General features: G+C 41.2%; 1 protein-coding gene across 4 annotated transcripts in view; it reads left to right on the forward strand.

Annotated features, from left to right (window-relative positions):
* Nucleotides 1–17,414, forward strand: part of ncapd3 (non-SMC condensin II complex, subunit D3) — a 33,316-nt gene extending 15,902 nt beyond the window's left edge. For 3 of the 4 annotated variants that reach the window (XM_019877074.1, XM_019877083.1, XM_019877061.1), the window contains exons 14-35: nt 939–1,012; nt 1,111–1,245; nt 1,367–1,587; nt 1,786–1,977; nt 2,065–2,162; nt 2,246–2,355; nt 2,833–2,940; nt 4,530–4,644; nt 5,121–5,216; nt 5,301–5,539; nt 5,715–5,794; nt 7,169–7,306; nt 7,437–7,570; nt 8,308–8,516; nt 8,639–8,749; nt 9,262–9,429; nt 11,677–11,789; nt 12,029–12,096; nt 14,791–14,838; nt 14,920–14,988; nt 16,124–16,172; nt 16,359–17,414. In XM_019877074.1, coding sequence (XP_019732633.1) covers nt 939–1,012; nt 1,111–1,245; nt 1,367–1,587; nt 1,786–1,977; nt 2,065–2,162; nt 2,246–2,355; nt 2,833–2,940; nt 4,530–4,644; nt 5,121–5,216; nt 5,301–5,539; nt 5,715–5,794; nt 7,169–7,306; nt 7,437–7,570; nt 8,308–8,516; nt 8,639–8,749; nt 9,262–9,429; nt 11,677–11,789; nt 12,029–12,096; nt 14,791–14,838; nt 14,920–14,988; nt 16,124–16,172; nt 16,359–16,425 — 2,642 coding nt within the window. In that variant the 3' untranslated portion in view covers nt 16,426–17,414. The remainder of the gene's footprint in view (nt 1–938; nt 1,013–1,110; nt 1,246–1,366; nt 1,588–1,785; nt 1,978–2,064; nt 2,163–2,245; nt 2,356–2,832; nt 2,941–4,529; nt 4,645–5,120; nt 5,217–5,300; nt 5,540–5,714; nt 5,795–7,168; nt 7,307–7,436; nt 7,571–8,307; nt 8,517–8,638; nt 8,750–9,261; nt 9,430–11,676; nt 11,790–12,028; nt 12,097–14,790; nt 14,839–14,919; nt 14,989–16,123; nt 16,173–16,358) is intronic. The other variant, XM_019877070.1, reaches the window with a different exon arrangement.
* The last annotated feature ends 2,947 nt before the right edge of the window (nt 17,415–20,361 follow it).

The following is a 20,361-nucleotide window of genomic DNA, read 5'->3' on the forward strand; positions in this document are numbered from 1 at the left end:
TCCCAATCTCTGGTATGACCTCCTCCTCTGATCTGGCAGCCTGGGGCCCTTCACCGTGGACCCTGCGTTGTACCTCGTCAATCTCAAGTTGTGACAGCAATTGCCGTTTGTGGATGTTGGAACACTGAGCTGCTAGTTGTTTCGTGGTCAACCGTGACTGTGGGTTTCGAAGTAACCATTCAGCTCGCATTCTCTGCATGTAACTCCTCTGACTAGGGTTGCTTGAGTAGTAGCATTCCAACAGAGCCATGTTATCGCATCTCGCCCATCTCCGCTTTCTTCCAGTAGCCCATTTTTCATCAAGGTGCTCTGGTTCCCCAGCACCTGACGCAGACCTTGTTTGGGCGGGCGACGTCTGAGCCGGCATGTCATTCATTTTATTGTCTCTCATCATTGTATGAGGTAGGCATTAGTGTGAAGGATCTTGCCCAAGGACCCACACTGGATGGTGTTATGTGCTCATTTTTTTGCCCCAAGTGGGATTTGAACCACCGTCTCCCGTACGCCAAACCGATGCCTTACCAACTGAGCTATCCAACCGCTGTTATATATATATTTTAAATTTATATTAATTTATTTATTTTTTCCGCACAAATCTAATCTCATAATGAAGTAGCCTCTGTCTACACCATGCAGAATGCTGGGGTTGGGGTTTGCTTCCTGATTTTTTTTTCCATGGATATGGATATTTATCAAGTGCAATTTCTCCTAATATTGATCATGTGTCTATTGTGATATACATTTATATTTATAACATTAAGACTCTTAAAATGTTATTATTATTATTGACATTGAATTATCACCCAGTGCTATTCCAAGATGAAAAAGAAAAATGTGGCCCAACTGTTTGGCGGTTTAACCTAATGAATGGTTCTCCTCACTTGGATAGTATGTTTTGAATTGACGTAGTCTCATGTCGATGTTTATTTTCAATGCAGCAAGAGAGAACATTGCTCTTTTGATACGGCGTGTACAAGACTCCAAGTCTACTGTTCGCAAATCAGCACTGCAGGTATTATGAATTGGCCACTAATATTTCCATACTTGATTTGCAGTGTGCTGATTTATTTGTCTCGATCATTAAATTCAAGTTCTCTTTCCCTCCTCCAGGCCCTTGTAGGTCTTCTGAAACATGGTGTGATCCCCATGAGCTTGACGAACCTTTCTCTGCTCTCGGAGCGCTGTAGAGACCCGGCTGTGTCTGTGAAGAAGAAAGCATTGCAGTGTGTGGGAGAGATGCTGAATGTGAGTTCGCAATAGCGGTTTTAGCAACTGTCCAGACAACAATCCAGGGCATAAAAAAACATTGCATCCATTACGGTGTGTTTTATGATGCGTCTGTGTGCCTGCCAATTGTCACAACTAGGCTAAGCCAGAGTGCTGCCTGGTCCAGAAGGCATGGCTTCAAGGTGTAGTACCAGCAGTGGTGGATTCTGAAAGCTCTGTCCAGGAGAAGGCCTTGGAGGCTCTCGATCACGTCTTGCTCAGGCAGATCCAAGCATACTCTGCCTGCCATCATCTTGCTACCAGTCAGAGGCTGACCTGGAAGCTGCTAAATCTTCTCTCTGACGAATGTCAGAACCTTAGGTTTGTTCTTTATTATTAAGAATTGGGAATATGCAACCTGAATTATGTCACGTCAACTTCGTGTTGGCGTAACCCTAAGTTTGTGCTTAAAAAGATTGAAAACCTTTTATTTTATGGGCCTGGGTAGTTAATTTTAGTTAGACACGGTTCATTTATTTTTTTGTTTGTTTATTTCGAATTTTATCTTTTGCTCTCCAGCCAATATATTAGTAAGGCCGTCACCATCTGGATTAAACAAAACAAGTTTACGGTGACATTCATAACTAATCTGATTTCACACACGGAGGCTGATCACAGTGCTGGTGCCTGGATGCTGCTTTCCAAGGTAGTTGCAGCATCAGTCAAAATTCCTTATGGAAAACTCATGGATGCCTGGGACAACATGGTCAGGTAGGATTGGCTACATTTATCGACAAAGTTTGCATTTTTCTCCGTTTTTGTGATTAATGAGCATCTGGTCTTTTTTTTCCCCCTCAGTTCTAAGGATGTGAGTGTGACAACCTGCTGTCATATTATGTGTGTGATTGGAGAAATTTCTGCTTACTTGAATGAAGAGACAAAGGATAGGATAGTTGGTGAGTGATCTTTGCAGTGATTGGTTATAGATCAGTAAAATGTCTTTTAAGATGTCTGGCTGAATTGTTTTGTTTCTCTGCAGATGATCTTATGCGTTGGTTGAAGTCCTTTTCTATGTCTCTGGAGCTTATCAGTGCTGCTATTGATACTCTGCAACAACTTGGCAGGAGTGATGATGTCAAAGAGACGCAGGTTTGCGAACATGCTTTCTTATTTTGTAATTTAAACGGTAGGAGAGAGTGTCTCATTAAATCCACAAAGAAAATATGTTTCCTTGGATGCCTGCGATAATTGCTTAACTGTTGAACAGATGGCTCTGAAAGCGTTAACTAAAATGGATAACTACAATTCTTAGTAAGGAAAGCTACTTTTGTAAATAAGTAAACCCTTCGCATCTAGTGGGGTTAGTGGTTCCGAGCCTCTTTGAATACGCTGCCCTCTTCTGGTATACCAGTCTTTCACAGATTAAAACATGTTTTTATGTTGAGGACCACAACAGATTTAAGACGTTGAGCTTTATTTTGTTCTTATCTTCGGTGATGCTTGACTACGGAAGAGAAGTTTTAGTGTGCTATCTTCTCTGCTATCAGGAAATCAATCAATCAATCAAACTACTGATGAAATATGACCGTTTAGTACTTATTATTTGCGAAACCTTTGTCCCCATAGGCTTTCATGAATCTTCACTGTGGTGAACTGGTGTCTATTTCTGAGGATTATCTATCTGGTATCATCTTGAATGAAAACGGAACCCAGAACATGAATGAAGAGCTAATGGTGAGAAATGCCTTCTTCCTTCTGTTTTGTATTATGACAGAACGGGAAGCTTGTTAATCCTGGTCTCTTTGACGAAAAACAAGAAAACATGGAGAATGAGGGAGGGAAATAAACAAGGTCCAATTTATGTGCCGTAAAAAGTGTGCATAGTATGGACTTCGGGGGCGGGGTCTCCATGCACAATCACTTGAAAGACATTTCAGTAGAACTCTGAACGGAACACTCTAAATTGTCCTTAGGTGTGATTGTGAGCGTGGATGGTTGTTCGTCTCTGTGCCCTGTGATAGGCTGGCAACCAGTTCAGGGTGTACCCCGCCTGCTGCCCAAAGACAGCTGGGATCGGCTCCAGCACGCCCGCAACCATTGTGAGGATAAACAGATTAGAAAATGGATAGATGGACAAGGAGGCAAGAGGAAAAAAGGGAGTGGGGCACCCTGTCAAGCAGCTTAGCCACAACTAGGCTAACGCATCCGCAGCGCACCTGGAGTGGATGAGCTTGTGAGGAAACCCAACGAAAGTGGTGAAGTGTCTGCATACGAGCTGTGTTTTGGGTCATTATTCTGTTGCAAGACCCATGCCCTGCGACTCAGGCCAAGTTTTCTGACACTGGGCAGCACATTTATTTCATAAATATCTTGATAGTCTTGATATTTCATTGTCACTGGCACAGATTCAAGACACCCTGTGTCAGATTTAGCAAAGCAGCCCCAGACCATAACAGAACCTTCTCCATTTTTCATATTAAGGACAGTGTCCTTTTCTTGCTATGCTTCATTTTTGCAAGCTTTGTGCCGAGACAATATGCGGTTTGGATTTTTTTTTTTTTTTTTTTTTTTGTTTTCTTTTCGACAGTGGTGTCCTCGTTGGTTGTCCCCCACCAAACAGTGACTGTTGGTGTAATCTGACAGTGATATATGTTGACCTGAGAGTTCACCTCTTAATATTTTTGGAAGTTGTTCTGGGCTTTTTCGTTACCATTAGTACTATCTGTATTTTCAATCTGTCATCAATTTTCCTCCTGCGGCCACATCCCAGTGGTTTGGCTCCAGTCGAGTCTAGTGTAGCTCAAGTTTCTGAATAATATGTGCAATTGTTGTCACAGAAGCATCAAGATGCTTGGAGATCGTCTTAGAGCTTTTACGTTTAACGCGCTTGTCTATAATATGCTTTCTAATCTTTTTGGACAACTCTCTCCTTCACATTTTGTAGTCCATGTTCACTGTGGTACAAATCATGTCACCAAAGCTCACAGTCACTACTTGTCACCCTTTTAATAGGCTGACGGACTGCTTAAAGTTTGACGAGACCCATGATATGAATTAGAGGACACATCTTGGTTGAATGTGTCCATATGGTCAAATTATTTTCATTTTTGGGGGTTACCATCAATTTGGTGAAGGTTTGTTTTTAAAAATAATTCTGTTGAATCACAATTCAAAAGCATTGTATGATCGCTATCAATTCATTTTCATTAAGTTTACCTTTATTATTACCATTCTAGATTTTTTTCTTTTTCTTTTTTTTCATTGACAGAGAGGGCTACCAAGATTTTTTTCCATGTGTGTAACTGGTGGTATGTGTCTTCCAGGTGAAACATTTACACACTGTTGGTGTTGCGTCGCTCAACTGTCCTGGTAGAGTGTCAAAAAGAACGGTCTTGCTTGTGGAATCTATCATTACTGCACATTCAGACAAATTCCTAGGTACAGTATTACATGGACTTGTTTTAGTGAATTGGATAAACCACATATATTTGGAGGGAAAACTTTTTTATATATTTTTCTTTTATCATTTGTGTTTTTGTGTGAGCATCTCAGCATAGTAATCACTTTACTATTCTGCCTCAGTCTCTGCTCTGTATTGTTAAACATATAAAAGAGCATTACTGTATAAAACAAAAGATAACTTATTGCAGATATTTTCTCTCCTCATTTCCTTTCCTCACTCACAATGCAAATGGACCAATAACACTTTCAGATAGAAAGTAAGATTTAATTGCTTCTGAGTTTTTCCAAACAGCCTAAGCTTCATCATGGAAAAAGAATTAAAGACTGGAAATCTTTAGATGCCCTTACTAAGATCGAACCTCATCTCTGTAGTTTAATTTTTTCTCTTATAAATGAGAGCCAGTCGCTGGTGACATGGTTGAGAAGTGTTTTTCTTTGTTTATGACTGACAGATTGTCAAGATGAGCTCCCAGCTTCACTTCCGGTCTCTCAGTTCAAAGCAAACTCACTGCCAACCAAAGTCAGAGCACATGGTGTCATTACTTTGGGTAAGCAAACTCTTGTCCTGTGATTTATTTGCAAATGGTGTGAGAAGGGGTGCCTCTTTCTTCAATGCTTTCTAACTGGATCAGGTAAGCTGTGTCTGCAGCGGGAGGAGCTGGTCCAGAAGTACCTTCCTGTGTTCGCCAGAGAGCTTGAGCTTGGTACAGAAGTTGCTGTCCGCAACAACATTGTGGTGATAATGTGTGATCTATGTGTTCGATACACAAGTAGAGTGGATCACTATATCCCCAACATTTCTGCCTGTCTACGAGACGATGAACCAGTCATCAGGGAGCAAACTTTCATCATGCTGACCAACCTCCTCCAGGTAGGAAGACACTGAGGTTCTGCAACAATGTGAAGTTTGTGTCTGTCTCTTAAACAGCACCTTAAAATCATTGTTTTTCCTTTGATAATCAAAAATTCTTGGAGGTAGACTATAAAAAAACATTGCTGTAAAACTGCCAAGCCAATTGATTTTTTTAATTTTTTTTTTATTTTAGGAGGAGTTTGTGAAATGGAAGGGTTCTCTATTCTTCTGCTTCATGGTGGTGCTAGTTGATCCTATCCCAGGCATCGCAAGGTAAAGATTGCATAATAGCAGTAGGTTCAAACTGTTAAGCCAATTTGGTCATTTAGGAAACATACAAATAATTTCATGCACTTGCACATATGAATGGGCAACAAGAACCTTGAAAAAGAACATAATTTTACATGTGAGCATTTGGACCTAATGGTTTTTTTTTCTCTTACCGATGATAAAAGATGGCATCTGCAGACCTTTCATTGAAATTAGAAATTTTTGTTGACTATTCATTGAAGGTTAAAAATTCATTGAGTATTCAATGAATATTTGAGGGTATGGTACATTGAGTTTGTTTTGTTGCCAAGCAAAAAAATGTACATGTCTGAAACTTTTATGTTTTAGCCAACGTATGAGAGATTACAGATTATGAAAAAAATTTTGGGGTCAATTTCAAGGTTGAATTATAGGTCAAAGGGTAGTCACTAAAATATGCACCGATCTCTTAAATGATTGCAGATTTGGAATCCTTGTTGATTTTGTGAAAATTGATTCAGTAGTTCCTGAGATAAAGATGTAGCTTCAAAGGAAGGTGGCCACTCCCCTATTTGCCAAAAATGTGGTCCATACCTTCCAAACCTCTGCTCCAGTTGACCTAAAAATTGAGTTTAATGTTTTGTCATCTCTATCATAAAGTATGGCAAGTTTCATTAAAATCAAAATATACGGTGCTTTATTTTTTTGGGGGGGTGATTTTTTCACATGGAATGACCCGGGACCCTTCAGTTGCCTGAACATTGGCACTTTTGTAATTATTCTGGACTTAAAAATGTCTACCTTGGAAAAAAACGACGTGAATGTGAGAATGACACCAGCCGATGGCGATTGTTTCTTCGGTTGCTACGTGTCATTTTCACTTCAGTGATTCTGACTGAGAAGATGAAGAGTTTTTGGGGGGGATGGGGGGGGCGGACTTTAGAATGAGATGGCTTGCTTAAACCAGGATGGGTGATGATTCCCATGGCTTCTTCCTGCTTATATCGGAGTGATATCTTTAATGTCTGTGCAGCTCCCTGTCAAATGCCTCCTTTTGTGGATATCTTTGTCTCACTATGAGGGCGGTGGTCTTACCCGTCCGTCTTGTTGCGCCCACGGGGCACGTCCTTAGGGTGTCTTCACGTGCTCGATGTTAATCTACTTTATCATTCCTAACCAAAAAGACCCAGTGTGAGAGAAACTGAAGGCGGTTGGGCTCGTTTGACCCCAGTGAACATGCTTTTTTTTCTTTTTCTAGTTTGTTTTTCATACAGGGGGTGTAAGAGAAACTAATTGAGAAGCACTATATTTGTGATAAATTGACCATATTGAAAAGCATTCTGTGAATTATTCATGACCTGAGGAAAATAATCACCTTCTGTTTTCTGTCTGTTCCAGTCTGTGTGAATACTGCCTAGTTCACATACTGCTGAAAAAGAGCCCAGAAATGTTTAGTCAGCATTTCATTGAGTGCATTTACCACTTCAATTCATATAGTGGACACAATTCCTACAACAAGTTCCCTCAAACTGAAAGGTAGGAATCGGATAGGACCCAACTTGCAAAGAGGAATGTCTGTAATGTCACTTCCATCCATTCCTTTTTGTTCTTCTCCATGAATCAGTATGCTACAGTGTTTGTTCTTTCCTTTCCCAAATATTTTCAGGGAAAAAGTTCGGTTCTCCCTAAAAGGCCCTCAACACCGTGAGAAACGTTTTCGGATTTACCGATTTCTGCTGCAGCACTTCACTGATGCTCAGCGTTTCAACATCACCAACAAGATTAACCAAAGTGTACTGGGTGAGCACATTAATGCAAGGCAATTTGTGATGCAAACACACACACACACACACACACACACACACACACACACACAAATAATTTGAAAAAAAATGAAAGAATTGTCTTAATCTGATCTGATACACAACAGGGTTGCATGAGGTCGAGTGGGACATTAAATTCAGGCAAACTATTTAATGAAAATGTAAAACAAAAGAGAGAACATACCTTTGCTCTATCCATTCTTTTGGTAAACTGTCTGATGATGTCAAGTCAAGCGTGTCATGTGAATCACTGCTTGTCTCTTCTACCATGCTAAAAAGGTTATGGTGACAGACACACATTCCGGGAATAATAATAATAATAAAGTTTCCTCAGTTACAAGACAGTAATGAAAGAAGTAATGGAAAAAAATGACATTTAAATTTCATTTTAATTGTTTTATGAGATTCACTGTTGTCATGGGGGAGCGGGAAAGAGACAAATTGCATTTTGTCTCCAGACTTATTCGGTATTCTTTTCTCTTACTTTTTTTTTATTTGGTCTCGGGGCGAATACATTTACTCAGAAACTGCATGATTTGGTGTTATGTATGGGTTAATCAAAATTTGATGGGCGAGACGAAAAATGTCTTCCAATGACCGTGATATATCCACTGTACTTCTCCTTCAAGCTTGCAATTTGGAATGCTGCCATGATGTGATGCAACAAAAGCCTACTTGTTTCCTTCCAGTTTATTCTGCATTTTTATATTCCAGCCTGCTTTGCAAATGAAGAGCTGCCTCTGGATGCAGATGGTGAAGGCATTTTAGCAGAGACCTTCAACATACTGACTCTGAAAGAGATGAAGCTACAGGTCATATCTCACCCACCTGGAACCGCTGCAGGGGAGGAACAAGAAGAGGCAAACATGACCACGATGGCAAAAGCAGTTCTTCAGGCAGCTCAAAATAAGGTGGTTTCGCAGGTGAGTTCAGATTGGACATGTTTGAGTGTGGGACTATTTTCTTCCCACAAGTAAATACCATTGTTAGGGTCAAAGTTTAGCTTGTTTTCGAGCTACTTTAAGCTTGTTTGTTTTATCTCCAGGTCAGGAAAAAGACCTTCATAGAGAACACTGTCCCTCTAATCATCAGTCTTAAGCACTTACTGGAGCAGAAACAGTCTACTGTCCTCAAAGATCTCACAGCCTACCTGCAGGTCAGTACGTCACACTGCATATTTTCTTCATTGTGGTATTGTTGTGCATTCTCAGGAGGTACTGGCATAAAAACATAAAGAAAAGCTGAAATACTCCAATGTACTCCATTGTTGATTTGGAGAAGGCAATGAAGATATCGGATGGGGACCAGACATTAGAAGTACCAAGAACTAAACGGAGGCTCAGAGGGGATGGAGCCTTTGCTGGTCCCTCTCTTTGGAATGACCTCCCACTGAACAGTCGGCAAGCCGCCTCGCTGCCCATCTTTAAAAAAACGCCTCAAAACTCACTTGTATTCTTTGGCACTTGACTCAGCATGCCTCAGACTTGATCTTAGTTGTACTGTTTGGTGCTTTCTACCGTCTTTGTTAGTGATTTATTGCTTTATTGTGGTATATATGATAGTTGCTCCATGTACAGCACTTTGTATGCAGCAATGGTTGTTTGAAAGTGCTCTATAAATACAGTTGAGTTGAGTGGATGTGTGACACAGGGTTATTTTTTGTATTAGGCAACAATGCAGGACTACCGTCATGAAGTCAAGGAGTTTTTTGCTGGAGATGAGCAACTAGCAGCAGAAGTGGAATTTGTCCTGAAGGAAGCCGAGAAGGAGCGTGAGCTGGAGAATCGGATGGACAACTGCAGTCTGAATGAAGATGCCAAAATGCTTACTGCTCAGGTAGGAATGTATTATTTGAAGAGTTAATGCGAGGCAAGTTCCCTCCCTGTCCATTTTGAAAACTTGTTTTAAAACTCGACATATCTTTATTCTTTGGTTTTCACCCCAATATGAGACTGCCACTGTTCTATAGATTTCTGGTGTCTGCTGTATATGACAGGGGTAGGGAAATACGGTTCCTCGATATAACTGTCTTGCCTGTTTTAGATCCCTCTCTATTTCAAGACACCTGATTCAAACGATCAGCTCATCAGCAAGCTCTCACTCGAGGCCTGAAACCATCAGGAACGATTGAATCAGGTGTGTTGGAGTCGGGAGGGATCCAAAACAGGCAGGATATGGCTTCCGCGGAACCGGAGTTCCCTTCCCCTGGTATATGAGTTAGTATCGTTAATTTAGGTTTTTAATGTACCATTTTCTCTTTCTTTTGTTGTTGTTTTTATTTTATATTATATGTGGTTTGTTATAGCCGCAACTATATAAATACAGTCAAACCTCGGTTTTCATCCATAATCCGTTCTAGAAGGCTGTTCGAAAACCGAATTGGCGAAAACCGAAACCACGCTCTTTTAAAAAAAAAAAAAAAAGTTTCTTGAACACGTCTGCTCACAATGGAAAGCGACACGAGGAAGCGTCACTCCCTCGTCTACCCGAGGAAGCGTCATTTCCTCGTGTAAGGAAGGCGAGAGGAGTCAAGTGGTGCATTCAAGTGCACTCAGTTCGTTCGAGAACCGAAATTTGTTCTTCATCCGAGGCATAAAAAAATCTCGAAATTTTTGGTCGAAAACCGAGGTTTGACTGTAGTTGTATTGTATTTTAAGTGTAACGTGACACCAGAAAAAACAATTTTCAAGTTAATATCTGATTGGGCAGATTCATAAGCAATTCAGATTCAGAAAACTTTATTTATCCCCATGGGGTAATTTGGACTTAACAGGCACGCTCCGCACAAGAAACATGAAAAACAATGACGAACATGGGATACAGTGCAAAGGGCCTGTCGGTACTCGCCGTATGTACAGCGCCCCGAGATCTTAGTTGAGAAAGTAAACACTAGGGAAGGAGAGGGAGAAAAAAAACATGCTCGAACTATCCTCTACTGAGGATAATTTAAGTCTAGGAAAAAAAAAAATACCCAGCACGTCAAAAGCATATGACAGTTACATCAAGTCACAAGACAATACCATGTAATGAGGGGGTGGATGGATGGGGGGAGGGAGCGCGACGCGGCCCGACCGGCGAGCTGCCAGTCCATTCAGCGCTCAGCAGATCAGATCTCGTCGCGGGGAAAAACCAGAAACAATGAAGGCGGTGTTGACAAGGGTGTGTATGCGCGTGTGATTGGTTGTGTGTGCGTGTTAGGCCGCAGCTGCTACGTCAAGGTCTTAGACAGTCCTGGCTTATCAGTCTATGGCCGAGAAGGAGGGGGTGATGGTAGGGCACTAGCTTCCATACGTGCGTTCATCCCGGGGAAAGGTCGAGATAGCAGATGTTTTGGTAACGACTGCCTACAATTCCAGACAGCCTTGAGTCCGTGGTCTGTGTCCCTTCAATGGCGCCGATCAGCCAAATCCGCGATTTATTTTCCTTGTGCGCGGATCCCAATTTCTCCAAGTTGTTCTCCATTCTGCGGTTGAGCTCAGTCACCGCTTGAGTCCGAGTGTTGGACATCCGCGCCGTGCCATCCAAAAGACCGGCAGCTTCTTTACTTCCAATAAAGCTGCTCCCGTCGGTTGAATTTTTCGATAGATCAGGAAACTGCTAACACCAAACAGCAGCATGCCTGCTATCAGAAGGCCGATAATGTAGATGTCTTCCACCTCCTCAACGGAAAGTATTGACAGGCACACTATTTTACACTTCCTCCAGGGATCTAGGGTGTACCCGACAGCAAATGTCCCGAGGGGCAAGTAGGCTCCCCACTGCCTGCTCTTCTCGTTGAGAAAATTTTTGTCGATGGCATCGAGAGACCAGCCAACCAATTCCATGGTTTGTTTTTAGGATGAAAATACGGCAGGAGGCTAGGATAGTCTAGACAAGGACAGCACATAGACTGAGTGGCGAGCAAGGGGAGGGGGGGACAAGAGCAGAGCAAAAAAGCGTCCGCCTTCGTCGAGAGCCAAGCGGAAAGGCAATGCACCAAAGCACAAAAGTTTACTTCCTGTTCTCTTTCATTTGCCACGCTTTGGTGTAATGATCTTTCACTTCACGACTGTCGTTATTTTGGGATCTGGTACCTTCTGGCAGGTTTCAGTCCATCACTCTCCTGTTTTGTCGAGGCGTCGCCATCCTTTCGGCTTTTCCACACCACAGCCGCTGCATCGAAATCAACTTCCTGCAAGACTTGCGCAGAGTGAGAGGTATGTTTACTTCATTTATTCTGCAAATTTTACATTTGTAGTCCACGTTAGTTTGGCGTTGTCACCTAGACGTGGGGGAAAAAACGCGAGGAAAAAAATGATGCTCCTTATGTGAAGTGTATTTGTTGTTGCCTACCTCACATCTCAGTCTGGATTTAATCAAAAATGCTTCAAATGTGCCAAGTGAATAAGAATATGAGTATGCATATGCATGGCTGAGAAAATGTAATCTGTTGCAGACATGTGCGTGGCCTGGCCAGAACCAGATCAGAAGGACAGTCAAACGCCATTACTCTGGAGAGAACAGGTGAAGCAGCTGAAGTTTAAACAACAAATCTCTCAAGACTGTTGCTATACAGATATTATGATCATACAGGAACCACATAAATTGTAAAGTTTTGAATGACTAAAAAGATGTTTTACCAGAGTTGACAGCTGACCTTGCTTAAGGTTTAAACATTTCATGTCGTCACTTTTTGTCTCAGATTTCTATATTTCCATGCGGATTCGCATTGAGTTATATTACTCGTGTCAGCCATAAAACATAACTCACTAGATTACCGTTGAGTTCCTTAACTTTTGTGTGCATAATTTGTATTTTATGGCTTGTCAAAGAAAACTATCCCCTTCAGATTGTTGCTTCCTCAGACATATATCTGTGCTATGGTGCACCATGTGCCTATGACAGAAATCACTATGAAATCACGACTAATTAATTTCCCCCACAAAATGTGTCACTTCATGTTTGTTCCTTGCCACCAAGATGTCCTTTGGCACTATCTTGTGACAGCGAATAACAGAGAATAGGATCCCTCAAAATTCGCAAATATGCAGGGAACATCACACTGCTTTTTTTCATCTGGAGCATAAATTGTAGAGAACACAAAATTGTGAACACTTTGCTTTTCCCGACACGAGCTCACTAAAAATGCACTCAGATCAGGGGCGGCCAACCAGTCAGAGACTAAGAGCCAATTGAGCTCACTAAAAATGCACTCAGATCAGGGGTGGCCACCCAGTCAGAGACTAAGAGCCAATTTTTTCACTGTGTGACTGCAAAGAGAGACACACACACACACACACACACACACGACCATGCACTCGCGCACATATGCATGCACGCCACGACGAGCAACAGCCTGAGCGCTCGAACATAAATGAAACCTAAAGACACAAAGACACAAATCTTTTTTTTTTTTTTCCGCCCCCCATTTCCTCCTCCCACCGCTCGCGGTCGACTTGAGACCAGTCTGTTGGCTCTTGGTCGATTGCGATCGACATATTGGGAACCCCTGCCTTAAAAACAGAGATAACTCGCTCACTAGCTTAGCACTTAGCGCCGTTGTCTGCGTATGAGCGGTGATTCAGTCATCTGATTGGTTGCCCTCTATGTCAATCAAGTTACGGGATTGGTGATTGGCTGACATAGTACGTTCTATGTATTAACCACCGTTGATTTAATGGCGGCGCCATCACCGAGGCGTTTTTGACAATGGTCGTGTGAAAGCCCGGGAGCCGCATTGAACCAGCCAAAGAGCCGCATGTGGCTCGCGAGCTGCATGTTGGCCGCACCTGACTTAGATTATCATATTTTCTGCACTATACGGCGCTTCGGAGTATAAGGTTCACCTTCAATGAATGGCCTATTTTAAAATTGTTTTCATACATTGGGCGCACTGCATTATAAGGCGCATACAATAGCGGTAGCGCTATGCATCCATTAGATGGTGCTACGTCAGTGGTCCTCAACTAGAAATGCTGTAGGTCCACTTTTTTTTTTTTTTAATAAGACCAAGGTCCGGTCCCATGCACAGCGGTCATGGGGAGCAGGGCTATATGCCCATTTGGTATGGTCAAACCAAGCTTATACAAATCAACACTCCTCACAACCAACCAATAATGGGGTGCATGAAAATAACAATTATTCACTTTGCCAGTACACAGCAAATAATGAGAGGTATTGTGTTGAGGCACCGGAACTCTTTTATTTTTAAAGTTGTGCCTGTTAATAATAGAAATAGCCCTTTTAGGGAAATAAGACATTTTTACTTTAACTTTGTTAAACAGTAGTTCTTTTTTTCCCTTAATTTAACAAAAACAAAACAAAATACTCATTTTACCAAAATAAATACTAAACATGAAAACAAAAATATCCTTTTCATTTGTACAATTCCCCTTTTCACATCCCCTCTGAAATCACTGAAAAATATATCAGAAGAGGAGTTAAGAAGCATTTTAAATACTGACACAAGGGAGCACAGGAATGTGCAGTGCTGTTCTTCCAGTAAAGGTGAATGCAATGTCTGAGGCATGCAAATATTATTTGAGGACGCCATTGTGATGTTCATTTACCATGTTGCGGTGTTCTGCTGTTAAACAGCTGCAAAGATCCCCGGGTAGACGGGAGCAAAACTGCACACAATCGAAACCTCCCGCGATTCGTCTTGTCTAATTGTCTGTGTGCAGCTCTCCTGGACTGAAGCTGTGAGCAGCACTGTGGTGTCGCGCGTGCGTCTGTTTCCTGACACAATCATCCATTTTGAATGCGTGTGTATTGGGATAGACGCGTGCTGACGCTTATGTTTGGGCACACCTTAAGTTCAGAGGAGCCAATCAGCGCATCGTATATGCTGACGCTTATGTATGGGCACACCTTAAGTTCAGAGGAGCCAATCAGCGCATCGTTATCGCCGACATGCTCTGCTCAGCCAGGGTCTCCAGTTAGTCAAACATTATACAACACACAGTCGAGCTGCTGCAGTCCTCTGCAATACATCTGTTAGTGCACGCAAAGAATAAAACGGATAATTTTAACAAGCGATCGCGGTAATGCGCAGATTATAGTCCACAAATATAAAATGTATAACGTAAAAATCACTTTATAAATGATTATTTTACACAATTTGCCAAGGGTCTGGACAGAGGAGGTCCAGACAGAGGAGGTCGGCGATCCGGTAGTGGATTGCGATCCGCCCGGTTGGTGTATCCGTTTGTCTGGCAGACATTTCTCAAGGAGCTGTGAATAACAGGGCCATCAGCACACCAAATGGTATGATGCCAAAACAATTTTGAAACGGCTATATTAGTATGACCTCACATTATTTACCTCAGTCCCTCCACCTCACCCCAACTGTTCCAGGTGTCTGCATCGATGTAACTTTTGAGGAGGGAGTCAGTGCGATCTACAGTGATAAAACAAGTATGTCATTTCCCTTATATTAAATTCTGTTCATTTAGATACTTAGAGAGAAGTCATGCACCTGAATGTGGTTTGGTTTTTGTTTTGTTTGTTTTTTTGGGAATTCAATGTGGACGTGTGTCAAGATATTTTCCTGATTTTTAAGTCAGTTTGAAGTCAACTGCATCGTGAACTTAGGAGAATAAGATATTAATGCGAGCACTACTGTTGGAGAAACAGTATGAACGTGGTCAATCATTGATCATAATTATCACCGTTATTTGTCATTTCACAATACAGTCATACCTCGGTTTTCGACCACAATCCGTTCCAGAAGGCTGTTTGAAAACCGATTTGTTTGAAAACCGAAACCACGCTCTTTTAAAAAAAAAAAAAAATCTTTATTGAAAACGTCTGCTCACAAGGGCATGCTACACGAGCAAGTGTCACTTCCTCGTGGAAGGAAGGCGAGAGGAGTCAAATGGAGCATTCAAGTGCGCTCAGTTTGGTCGAGAATCGATTTTCGGTCGTAATCCGAGGCATAAAAAACTCGAAATTTTTGGTTGAAAACCGATTTGGTCGAGAACAGAGACGTTCGAAAACCGAGGTTTGACTATATTATAAAATCATGTAAATAAAATTAAAGCACAGATACATGCAGCAAAAGCACTGCAACATGTTTAACTTAAAATAAAAAAAATAAAATTGACAACCCCATGTACTTTTTGCCATCATAAACAGCACCATCCAAAGGGAATTTCCATTTATGCAGGACCTCACAAAATTTACCTAAAATGACAGACGATCGTGATATTCAATAGTGGTGGGACAATTGACATTGATGACGTACTGCTGCTCATATCACGAAAATACAAGCCGGTGTCATGTTTTCATGAACAAGACCTTAACTCATACAATCAAGCCTTTGAAGGACTGGTCAACTTGAGCCCTTTTTCCAGGTTAGCCATTCATGCTTGGGACTTTAGTTTCAAGTTTGAGAGCTGAAAATCGTTTCTCTCTTGGTTGCTCTTGCTCCCCCCGCACCCCCTCTTTCTCCCAAAACCAAACCCTAAATTGTAATTGGTTTCACACCCATTCGTTGGCTGTCAGAGCTGTGGTTTGCATGAATTTTAACATTGTTTCTGTGCCCTGACAGGTTCTCACCAGAAGTCTCATGTTCTTCATGTACGATCAGATGAAAATCAGTGAGTTGTGCCATTTTGTTTGAAAAAATAAATACATAAAAAGTCCAACACTGCTGTATGATGTAAAAAGTGTGTGTGCGTGTGCGTATATGTGTTGCTTTCTTCCTTAAATGATGAGGCTCAGGGCTTTAAAGTCACATCTTATTCCATACTGGACATGGCTGAAGCTAAGCGTTTCTGTTTCAGAGCTTCTGGACCGAGGCCGTGGAATGTACAGTCTCCTCTTCGTCAGAAAAAGAAAACCAGTGTTTAGTTTACCGTTACCTTGTTCTGCGTCAAACAAGACACCTCATCACATTATTTTTTTTTTTACTTCAGATTGTTCAAAATAGAACATGAAATGGAAAAAAAAACACATGAGGGGAGTCGCATTTCCAAGCATGTCAGTTTCCATTCCTCTCTCAATTGCTATTTAAGTCCTTGTACATAAACCATTTCTCTCTCTTTTTTTTTTTAAATATCTCTGACTCCCATGCAGTCTCATACAAAAAGTCATCATCTCCATCATATGAATTTCCTCCACAATTGCCATCCATTGGTCTTGGTTAGGTGGTTCCACATTACACTAGTTTCTAGTGAAAGCTTTTTTTACTTGCCACTAATAGTATATTCAGCAAATATTTATCCCCGTCATATATCAATCCTTTGCTTAAGTCATGCATGCATAAGGTCTTGCAGGTAAAGGTGACATTATACCTCAATGTATTTTTCTAATTGTAGACTGTGTATTCTTTCCCCAAAAAGTTACTTTGACATTTCCAGAGTATTTGCAGGGTCTGCGTTCAATTGCCACATTCTCTCTCCAAACTGTAAACTGTCCGGTAAATTAAGAAAAGATTTGTACTCTTGATGTTCTGTGATTTCTATCTCAAATTCAGATTCCCCAATTCTTTTTTATATAATTGTTTGAATTTGAAAATATTTACTATCAATGCCTTGACTTGATCAAGAGTTGATTTACAGTTTGGAGCTGGAGCATTTTTTTATAGGGCGATAGGACCCTTAAATACTTGTATGATAGTTGATGTATTAAAAAAAAGGTGAATTGGTGAAGATATGTTATCGTTTAAAGCAGTGATTTCCAACTCGAGTTAGAGTATTTATTAATTACAAATACAGCCTTGAAAATGAAAAATACAACCTTGGTCCCATCTATTGTATTGAAGAGGAGATAATGTGCAAATCAAACTTTAAACAAGGGTTAATGGCTAAAGATCTGTGTGCCCAGAAAGAATCATTAAATTAGAAAACAGAAATGCATGAAACTGACACGCGAATACTTGAGGTTCAGCATCCATGGATTTGCCTATTAGCAGATTTTTTTTTCCCCAACGTATTTCAAATAATATTTACCGTAATTTCTGGACTATAGACCGCACCTGATTATAAGCCGCACCACTACATTTTTAAAGGAAAAAAATATTTTGTACACACATAAGCCGCATCTGTGTATAAGACGCAGGTGCCCATATTGTAACATGAGATATTTACAAAGAAAGACGTTACACAGGCGGCCGTTAGAAAAGTCTTTATATAAGCCGCTTCATGAAATAAGCCGCAGAGTTGAAAGCGTGTGACAAAAGTCGCGGCTTATAGTCCGGAAATTACGGTACATTTTAGAAACATCCTTTTTCTTTTAGCGCCAAATCCTGTTTTTTGGAGAAAACCAGCGTGGCATACATACCTGCTTATTTGGGAATTTTGGGTAGGGTCCAGAGAAAAATGTTTTGTTTTTTTTTTCCTCCCCAAAGCACCTGTAATTTGGGATGTAACAATAGCAGCGATATTGTGATATTAAAATTCTCACCCTATCATTGTTGGCATATGAAATCAAGCAGCACATCTCTTCAACAATCATGACTTTTTGCTTGCATTGTGAACTATATATTCCGTGACACGTTGCTCCGCTGAGTCATTACGAACACATGACAATAAAATGACTGGCCAAGCCTAATTCTTTGTCACTGGTGTGATGTACATTTTTTTATTATTACATTTTACATTTTAATATTTTTGCAGTATTGTGAGCTTTTTTTTTAGATCGCCAACCTCCTCACAATACAGTATTGTGCCAATTAAATCAAGTCAAGTCAGCTTTATTGTCAAATACGCTCTGTGCAACATACAGCACAGATGAAATTTCTTTCCTCTCAACCACAGTGCAAACATGCAGTGCATTGAAACACACAGCTGAAAAATAAGGGCAGCAAAAGTGAACTGCATAAAAAGACAAAGACAGAAATATATAAATGTAAACAAAATAAAACAAGAAATAGATGTATAAAAAAATAAATCAACATACAACCAACATGATCTCATTTCTTGACGTTTTTATATCGTTACTTTTCATGCGTGTTATTTATAGCCGAATATTTGCTATTAGCAGGGGAACACTGCATACTATTAATCCTCATGTAAAAATAGATGCACATGTATTTCTAAATACTTTTATTATATCGAGTTTAAATATTGAAATGGTAAATGGAATGCACTTGTTTTAACATTTTATTGTGATTTATATGATGGCTAAATAGTGTCATACACCAATGGGGTCATTCAATATTAAATATTATCATCTGTACTTTTTTTTTTTAACAAATGCTTATCTACCTCTAACAGGTAGTAAAATTTAGAGCATGCAGAGTCTACAGCTGCTGAAAAAAAGTTCCTCAATCACTGAAGCTCAGTATGATCCTGTCAAGCCGGATAGTTACGTACGTATCCCTTCAAAGAGACAAGTCAAGAGCTGATCACCTTTGACGCTAAGGATGCTGTTTGTGGACTATAGCTCAGTATTTAATACCATCGTCCCAAACATCCTCACAAATAAACTGTTCATCCCACCAACACTATTATTACATTTGCAGATGATACATCAGTCCTCGGGAGGAGTTCAACAGACTGATCACTGTCATGATGCCGAAAACACAAACTTGATCTGGACACCACAAAAACTAAGGAGCTGATTCCAGACTTTCGGAAGCAGCAGACGGGTGCACTGCAACTATTAGTAGGCGAGGACAGTAAAAAAAAAAAAAAAAAAGTGCACACTTACATTTTTTGGGGGTCCACATCACTGATGAGCTCTCTTGGCCATCAACACCATCATCATAAACACACTCCAGTGCAGTGGTTCTTAACCTTGTTTGAGGTACTCAACCCAACTAATTCATATGCATGTTCATCGAACCTTTCATTACTGAAAAATAAAAACCTGATTCAAGAAGTGTTCCTTCAATTTTGCCGGTGCGAGACTGGAATTCCTCACCTTGGCATGACAAATCATGCAGATAGGATGCTGAGTCCCATCACATTCCGTGATGCATGTTAATCCATGTGGTACATATTCGTCTGACCACTTAGGTTTTTTTTTTTTTTTTTTGCTTGACATAGTTTTAGCATTTATAAAAGTATTCTAAAAAAATCACACAACGTACTATCACGATAGTCACGTCATACATTGACTACTGCAGCACCATTTCTGCCTGCAGCAAATTGCGGTCAAGCAGTCTTGACATTGGATGTGAAGGGTGAAGTGAATGCAAATTTTGATCGTCACGTGATTTCCGGGTTGAGTGAACGCTGGCGTTGTTTGGCTGCCGCTGCTCACCCGCAACACATTTTTAACGTTTTTACGGTTTTGCTGTCGCCAGTTTATTATTTTTTTTGATTGTCAACCACTATCCGATTGTTTTTATCACACTGTCACAGCGTCCTACCTTTTCGGATCTCAGACGAGGTCCCGTGCCATCTCTACCCCTCTATACCTCATGACGGGGGAAATTGGGGCCTTTGTCTGGGCCATACTAATTTGGACCATCCTGTCGCTCCTCCATCGACCTATGGAAGGACTACTTCGGTACTCAGCGGCAGAACTTCTCAGGCTCCGCTTTCGGTGGTTGCGCTTTCCACCTGCGCTGCACCGCTTCCCGGACATCGTTCTTCGTCCCCCCTGGAAATACATTCACCGTGGGTCTCGTCGGGGCTTCTACCTCGATCGATCTGAGGGCATCACCTCCTTCTGGCCATGCTCCCGCCGGCCACGCAGAAACAACGGCCGATCTGCGGACCACAGCGTGTTGGCCGACCTGGCTAGGTCGGCTAATGCTCCTCGTAACAGCGATATTGCCGGCATCAACTTCGGACTGCTCAACATCCGCTCACTCCAGGGGAAAGGGTGTCTTATCCC

This window comes from Hippocampus comes, unplaced genomic scaffold (genome assembly GCF_001891065.2).
Source record: "Hippocampus comes isolate QL1 unplaced genomic scaffold, H_comes_QL1_v1.1 scaffold352, whole genome shotgun sequence".
In the NCBI taxonomy this organism is placed as follows: domain Eukaryota; kingdom Metazoa; phylum Chordata; class Actinopteri; order Syngnathiformes; family Syngnathidae; genus Hippocampus; species Hippocampus comes.